At 33.8% G+C, this 9,029-nt stretch overlaps 1 protein-coding gene across 1 annotated transcript; it reads left to right on the top strand.

Annotated features, from left to right (window-relative positions):
• Position 1: 1 nt before the first annotated feature.
• Positions 2-8,371, top strand: LOC148605740 (uncharacterized). Its single transcript, XM_088548994.1, has 2 exons — positions 2-147; positions 6,461-8,371. The coding sequence occupies exon 2, from the start codon at positions 6,490-6,492 to the stop codon at positions 7,012-7,014; it is 525 nt and encodes a 174-aa protein (XP_088405120.1). The 5' UTR covers positions 2-147; positions 6,461-6,489; the 3' UTR covers positions 7,015-8,371.
• Positions 8,372-9,029: the final 658 nt, after the last annotated feature.

The following is a 9,029-nucleotide window of genomic DNA, read 5'->3' as shown; positions in this document are numbered from 1 at the left end:
TGGAGAGAGACCAAAATAATGTGTCTAATAAGGAGGAGGCAATACCTATATCAGCGAGCACCGTGAGCGTTTCCGTACTTGTACCGATCAGTAGGAAGGCCACGCAGACAGGAGAGCTGAACTCTAATTTCACGGGGGAAAGGGGAGGTAATTATTTACGACACAAAGTCATGCTCGGTGGAAAATCCTTTCTAAATTCACTGTAATCCATTTATCTGATAATCGTCAATGCAGAAACATCAGAGGTAAACATTAATGAACGGAGTTGCATTTAAAAAAACCGGCGAAATCGAACATTTTCTATGAAAATATTTGTTCTAAAAATAGGGGTCTAGTTTCAAAATTTTCCATTGTAGGAAACCCCAGGTCTATATTTAACTGCGACATTTACATCCGTAGCCATTTCATTGGTCAGATTCGTGATTATTATGAAGGGGAATTACCGTGCTTTCTATTAATACCAAATACTACCCTTAGGCCTCCGTTGTATTTACAAACAAACCACCTCGCCAAGGAGCAACATTTATAGGCGTTCTTGGGGATTTTTGCCATAACCTATTCTCTTTCTGGGAAGAAAGAGACAAAATAAACTTTTTTCTTGTGCTATTGATAGTAAATAGGTGAAAGAAGGCGGGTTTTGGGGGAAATTTTTTATTTTCTTGAAGCAACTTCAGCAATCGTGGGTTCATAATCATAGATCTATTCAATTTTTACAACCACATAACATGTGTTATCTGAATTTAATTAAAATATTGTCTTTATCTGATGGAAACGGACGTGGTTCTAAGTGGGCTGTAAGGCCTTAAATAATTTTGCAAATAGCCTCATAGGCTTGATTTTTTTTTGGAAAAAAAGGGAGGAGGTATTTTAAACATTTTTTTTTTAATTCATATGATTCATGATTGATATTCATAGTTTTAGCATTTACAGTTATTATGTGGTTGGTTGCTAATCAATGTTTACTGCAAGTGTTTTTGGGGGTTTTGTTGAAGGAGCAGATTTTGGGGTTTTGTTGAAGGAGCAGATTTTGGGGTTTTGTTGAAGGAGCAGATTTTGGGGTTTTGTTGAAGGAGCAGATTTTGGGGTCTTTCAGGTGATTTCTTTGCTTATTGTCATTTGCTTATGATAAGAAAAGATAAGTTTCGGCATTAACAAAGTCTACGTGAATTGATTAAAGACAAAGTATCATGATACCCGATGTCTTACAGTCCTCTTTGCTTCTTAGTACTAATGGGGTTTAAACGTCCTTGACTACCCTGTCGGGTCTTGCAAGGACAGTTAGCTTTCTACATTTAAATCTGGTATGTATAGTATCTGCTTTAGATAAACAAATAAAAATAAAGTATATCTGTGCATGGTCAACGATGCTTTAATCACACTTGACGTAAAAAAAAATCATTTTGTATCTGTATTCTTTTCTCCTTGGATCACACCTTAACACTATTCTCTTGTTTCCTGCATAAATTTCTTCAAAAATCACTTACTGATACCCTGGAAACCAACAATTTAGTAAACCCCATATGTGATTTAAGTCATTCAGATAAAAGCAAATTTAAAGGTAAATAATTGTATCATGTGATAAGTAAATTTCATCAAAATCCATTCAATTGGACATGCAAAAGAACAGATGCACAAATGCATCATGTAGTAAATGTTTCATTAAATTCCAATCAGCAGTTTCAAATGAGTTGAAGCTTAGAACTAGGGACAGAAAAACAGATGGACACCTTGATTACTATATACCTCCTGCTTTTAAAGCGTGAGAAAAGGATATCCATTATTCTGGGAGAAAGAAAAAACCAAAGCGAACACAAATTAACTAAAAGAAACGCACAAAACAATAGAACAAATGAGCAACCAGAAGTCAACCATAACACCACCACTGCTCACTAAAACCTGTGAGCACTATTAGTTAAAGCATCCTGTGCTTTTCAATAATATCACATGATATAACAGTAGAACTGATCTACAATTAACCTCTTTTTTAGGAAAAATACTGTTGAGTTACTGTAAGAATTGTAATGCTTTTTTTTATTTAAGTGGGTTAAAACAAATCATTTGAAATGACATAAAAGTAGATCAGTCAGCGTCTTCATACCAAGTATTCGCAATATTGATCTTACATGGTGGTAGCAACTAGGTACTAGGTGTAATAAAATCAAAGTAATTGTAAAAGCACATACTTATTATTTGAACCATTTGCAAAAATACTTTCTAAAAAAAAATATAAAAAATATGAATGACATTTTAATGCAAATACAATGTTTGCCTTATTAACAAAACGTGTGTACTTTGATATCAACACAAGTTTTTGAAAAGGCCTAAATATGCAATTTAATCACTTATGATACTCCATCCTTTCTATTGCCTACATGTGTATTGAAAATACACAGACATTTGGACAAATATAATACTATCCACATCTCTTGAATTTTGTACATTTGTACATGTTAAAAAGTACATGTAGGTTTGTGTGTACAAAGATAAAATTTTCATACATTCCATAATTATATAAGTTGAATACTATAAATTTGAAAATTCAATTGAGGTTACATGTAACTGGCATATCTTGAGTAAAGTATGAACTTGCCACTTAGCCGTCCTTCAACTGTACACTGCTAATGCAACACACTCACTATACTTGCCAACCAGCTACATCTATATAGCAATATAGCAATATAGCAATAAAATTCAAATAAAATTACAATATGTGTTTCATTCAGATAACTATATTTTAATAAACCGCTATAAATCAAATAAAAATTGACAAACAACATGTAATTCCAATAAATATCTAAACTAAATGAACTGAAAACGTGTTACATGTATTTGCCACTCAGAAGGGACAGCTACATGTACATTTTAAAGGTAGAATAGATGATACAATATAGGTGGCTATTACTCTTACTAGGAAAATATGCTTGAGTTTTTTTTTAATCGGGAAATTTTGGATAATGGTACAAACATTGAATTTGAAGTAAAAATCATTATTCCTATATAGGATACAAGAAAATGCAAGTTATAGACAATATTAAGCTACAACACCATATACAACATTTGGACACTGATTAACTTATTATTTGAGACTGTTTTAGCCACTTTTTGAGAAAATTGGGAACTTTTCATAAGAAGAAACACAAACAATATCACTAATGTTTGTGTAAATTAAGGAACAAAGCATCCATTTGTTTTAATTAAATTAAATTTACCAGTGAGTGAAGATTTCAATAATATACCATTCGAAAATCTCAAAAAAGTAAACCAGCATACATGTGTATGTGTACATGGTACATTTGTATTTTAAACATAAAGTGTAAATGTATATTTATTTATTTTTTCTAAATTCTACAATTAAAGTCAATTCTAAATCTTTCTTTTTTTGCTTTTCTGGTTTTTATTTTGGATTTAAAATTGTATTGTAACGTCTTTTCTTTAAGAAAGTAAGATTGTTTTAATTATACATGTTCAATTTAAAATCCCTCCCCCTTTTTTCCACTACAAATGTACGTGTAACCATGGGCAAGCACCGACTAATCAAAAGCAAATGATTTCTGTAGTTCATGTTCATTAGGAATGGGGCTTTATCATACACAATTCACAGAACATCATGATTCAGAAAAATAAGTAGCAAAATTGAGTCAGAAATCTGCTGTACAAAATGATGAAAATGACGTCAATCTCTTAAAACCGGAAACGGAAACGGGCCGAAGTGGCTGATCGTCTATATGTGTTTGCAGTACCCATTATGGATAGTGTTGGTAACCATTTGAAAGATTGTTGTTTTATGTTACTATTAAAAGATTTAATAAGTCCGTATAGCCTCTAGGATGCAAATGTGTCAGTTGTATTTGAGTGGGAGAGGGGGTTTACCCGTCATATTTTCACATTCACTCGAAGATAAAACGTAAGTAAGTTTAAAACTACGATTTTCAACTTATACGGATGGTTTTCGAATGAAACAAACCACAGACACTTGCACAAATAATGTATAAATGATACAGTAATTGCAACAATTTAAAAAAAATGTAATCAGACAAACTCAACGAAAATTCATACGTACCTGACGTAAACAAATTTCTAATCGACATGCGATAATGGCGACGTCTTATTAAAGCGGCGTTGCGCCCACTGACTTCATGGAAAAAAGAACGTACGGGCGGAGGTGAGAACGGCGCTCTTGGTTTTCCCACTGGACGGTGCGAGACTCGTATGAATAGTCAAGGACATTTAAATCCCTCAGGCACATGGGAGATGGGTGGGAGGTATGTGTCAGATGAGAATTTTTTTTCAGAAGGGTAACATTTTTACATTTTGTAAAGAATTAAATCTAGAAACATAAAACGACACGTACTTTTTTTTCGAATCAGCTTATTTACATTTAATTGTAATTTTTTGTAAGAATTAGGCTCAGTCGGAAAAAACAGAAACATACATGGAAAAAAATACACCAATTTGATAATATAATTTTACTCAAGGATGCTTTCTGTATTTGGGAAGTGTATTTATGCTCTGCACTCAGAGGATTTGGTAAAAAAAAAAATAGAAATTTAGAAAAATGAGGCTTTTGACAGAGTTATCTGCACATGAATCGTTCATTTTTGATGCATTTCAATGAAATTGTAGCTCAATTTACCAAATAATATGATCTGGGTTCTTGAATTTTAACAGAATTATTTTATGTTAACTGAACTGTACACCACTACTTTTTGCACCAGATTCACCTTTGTGGTTTTTTTTTTCTAAACGTATATCATTTAGTGTTTTCAAAATTGCTTGCCAAAAATTGTCTTAGTTAAAGTTCTCACTTTTATTTGTAATTAAGAGTCCTGAAACCCTTGAATGTGGCACAAAGCCGTGTATACAGTTATATGCTTTACCTTACACAGACATTCTGTATTAAAGAGTAATCAAAGGAACCAAGGTTATAGCGGTAATCAACAGAATGTATTCCAGGGACAAAGACCAGACATGGAAAACAGACATACACAACAAAGAACATAAAGTAACTAAAATCATACATACAAAGTAACAAAAGTAAATGAGCAACTCGGACTCCACTAAAAACTAGGAGCATGGACCAGGTGCACCGGTAGGGTAAGCGTACTCTGCTTTTCTAGAAACACCCGCTAGTGTTATATATTATATATTATAATATTATATTATCACTTTATATTATCACTTTTTAAGCATACCAATCGCATCCTGTGTATTCCGATCCATTACCCAATGGTCGGTTATTACGTGTATTATTTTAAATTATTAATTTGATGTCCTAATTAAACAGAAATATTCTTCAATTAGAAAAAAAAAGTATTTTTTTTACTTATTGCATGCATTGAATACATTCTATCGGTGTCGTGCTTTAATTCAGCAACTCAAAACTGCCGTTAACAAAGACTGTTGTAATAAGCAAGTAATTTGCGTTATATTAAATGTAAATAAAGTATAAATTAAAAAAGTCAGAAATTATAGCTTCTGTAATAACACTAATATAGTACGTGTATGGGGATAAAGAATAAGGGAATAGGGTGGTGGGGATTGGTGTATGGGGGATGGGGAGATTGGGGAAATTTGTCTTTAAAATATTTATTGAAATGAAACATGTATTCAATTTTATTAAAAAAACAGTTTAAATGTTGTATAATATAAAAAAATATGCATTTTAATTTGATAATGTAAATATTTCATAAATAAATACGCAAAGGAGGCTCTATTGGGAAATGGAGATTTTTCTATGGGGAATGGAGGTATTGTATATGGTGTAAGTGGGAAGCCTATACCATTCAAGAGCTGTATCCATTAGAAGGACCATGTAAAACATTTTTGAATTTTAAATATGCACAGTAGTCTTTGAAAAAGTCTTCCACGATATTTTATTTAAATGGTTGAAGATGTTACCCAATATTCGGTCATATACTGTGATCTCGAAGGCGCTATTTACAGAGAGTATATACTGTATTAAAAAGTACACAAATATGTAACTGAAGGTTGACATAAGATAATCGAATTAAGTGGTGACAATTTATAAATAACCCGATCTGAAGTTAATTGTGTGATTGATATTTAAAGTTTTTCCACCTGGCGTGTTATCTCGGGCCGGTACTTGGTTTTGCAAAAGAAATACTGCCTTGGGCTGAATCTCCAATATACAATTTAATTAACTATGTCATGGTACAGGTTCTACCAGGTAAATTAATCATGATCTCAGACGAATCATATTTGCAAAACACTTGTGGTCATACTAAGAAAAGTCAGTCTTGGTATTTTGCGGCATTTTCATGTCATAAAAAGGAGTTTTATTCTTTCGTCCCTTTAATTTTAATTGGTTCTTTAACTTTGATATATCTGATCTTGAACTTTGTCATATTTAGAAATGATTTGTCGAAATCCGAGCTATACGTAAACTTTCGGATGAAAGATTTTATAAAAAGCTACCCAGTGACTCTACTATATCTTTCAGTGAAAAAAATCACTTCAGAACTGAACAAAATGTTCAAGGACGGCAGCATTACAGAAGAACAGTTCGAATACTTAAAACCTGAGGATCCAAGACCCGGACGATTTTACCTTCTACCTAAAATTCACAAAAAAGATACCCCTGGACGACCCATAGTCTCTGCTAATAGTCACCCAACCGAAAAAAATTCTGAATTTGTGGATTACCATCTCCGACCCCTTGTTCAAAAGCTCCCGTCATATTTGAAAGACACCACGGACTATCTGAGGAAAATGGAATTAATGAATCCTTTACCTCCCAAAACACTTCTGGTCTCCCTTGATGCCTCTTCACTCTATACTAATATCCCACACGATGACGGTATAGAAGCCTGCAGAGAAGCTTGGGAATCACGAGATATTTTGGACCCCCCTACCGACTGCCTAGGTAATTTACTCACTTCAGTTTTGAAGTATACAACTTCACTTTCAACGACGAACACTACCTCCAAATCAATGGTACAGCTATGGGAACGAAAATGGCTCCTTCGTATGCTAACATCTTCATGGGTAAATTAGAAAATCAAATAATCTCAACATCTTTATCGAAACCCCTCTCTTGGTTACGATTCATCGGTGATGTTGACATGAAATGGACTGAGCCGAAACAAAATTTAGACAATTTTATCACACATGCCAACAATGTTCATCCATCAATCAAATTCACCCATGAAATTTCTGACACTAAAATCACATTTTTGGATACTACTTTTTGTAAAAGACGGGGAAATGCCCATGGATCTTCACAGCAAACCAACTGATAGTCTCCAATATTTATCTTCCAATTGTTGTCATCCAACACATTGTACTAAAAGCATAACATACAGGCAGGCACTTCCAATTCGGCGTATTTGTTCTTCTGACGATACCACCAACAAAGTCTAGATGAACTCCGTGGTTATTTGTCATCGCGTGGCTATAAATCAACAGATATAGATCGAGGATTTGAACGTGCTAACAAAATCAGCCGTAAATATCTCCTCGAGTACAAACCTAAGAAAAAGAACAAAAAGGTCCCTTTTGTGCTTACATACCATACAGCCTTTGGGAAACTCTCGCAGTTACTGCATTCAAATTGGAAAGACATCCCAAGCTCTCCAAGCTCGTTCCAGGGGGCCCGGTCCTGGCATTCCGTAGACCTAGGAGCCTAAGAGATCCCCTAGTAAGAGCAGAGATTTCATCTCAGCCCAAGCAAAATACAACGGGCCAGTGGCGACCATGTGGAGATAAGAGATGTAAGACCTGTACCCAGATGCTGCACACCAAATCTTTTAAAAGCTACTGCACTGGAATGGAATTTGCCATTTTTTGCGACGTAACTTGCAAAACCGAAAATACCATATACCTTCTCCATTGCCGATGTGGTATGCAGTACGTTGGCGAAACAGAACAACCTTTCAACAGGCGTATGAATGGTCATCGCAGTGACTACAAATGCAAACCAGACCTCCCTCTAAGTCGCCATCTTAGATCTGCCGGACACACTCAGTTGTTGTGACGATCATAGAACATAATAAAAACTGGTCAAAATGTAAAAGAGTATCTCGGGAAAGCTTTTAGATGAAGCAATTGCAAACAACTTCTCCAGATGGAATTAACGAGAAAAAATAATTCATTTTTAGGTCTTGGATCTAAGGCTGGTACAGCACTACTTGCTATACATCAATACGCCGTACTACTATATTTGGATTTTTTTATTTTTTTAAATTGTTTTTCCACAGTTAATTGTAGCTTTGATAAAAAGACCCTCTTTGTTATTTTCATTCAGGCTCCTCATCAGTTGCTTATTTGAGCCGTTGATAAAGGTACAATCACCCACAGCGTACGCGATTCAGCTTCTGAATCTTATCCGAAATATTCAATTTAAATGTTTCCATCTTCTGGTTTATATATATAAACGTCTAAATATGTTTAACATCACCAGAAGATGGAAAAATTTAAATTGAATATTTCGGATATATAAACGTCTAAATATGTTTAACATCACCAGAAGATGGAAAAATTTAAATTGAATATTTCGGATAACAGATATCCTTCCTTATATATATATAAATTTTACGCATGAATAAAAAACGTAATTGTAATTAACGACTGTGTTGGTCATACATTGTAAAACTCATTTATCGGTCTTTAGGTATCGAACCGAGACAAATAAATTGTCAATTTCTCCCTAAAGGTTCGTTGTTTAGTAAATTGATACGAATGCTATTAGTGTTGTAATATCGTATTGGTGTTATTTTATGGCCTGGGAACTAAATGTATTGTTTTGGCTACATGTATCGAATCTAATATGTAACTAAAGACACACAATACAGACTTAAACATTAGTGCACGTGTAGTATGAAAGACAAACTCCGCAGATCTCTCACATTATTGGCTAATTTCAATAGATTACAAGTGTACGAATAAATCAACAGAATCCCACTCGTAATAATTACCTACACTTAAACTCATATCTTTCATGTATATGAAACAATCCCACTTTATTATAGGAATTTTAAATTAAAGCAATTTAAATTTTTTTCTTGTAAACG

The sequence above is a fragment of the Perna viridis genome, chromosome 10 (genome assembly GCF_037379345.1).
Source record: "Perna viridis isolate PV_CMFRI_1.1 ecotype Kerala chromosome 10, ASM3737934v1, whole genome shotgun sequence".
In the NCBI taxonomy this organism is placed as follows: Eukaryota; Metazoa; Mollusca; class Bivalvia; order Mytilida; family Mytilidae; genus Perna; species Perna viridis.
This window is presented reverse-complemented; position numbering and strand designations above follow the sequence as displayed.

Bases quoted from the DNA above. Each gene is read 5' to 3' on its own strand.
- LOC148605740 (XM_088548994.1), top strand. From the start codon at position 6,490: ATGTTCAAGGACGGCAGCATTACAGAAGAACAGTTCGAATACTTAAAA.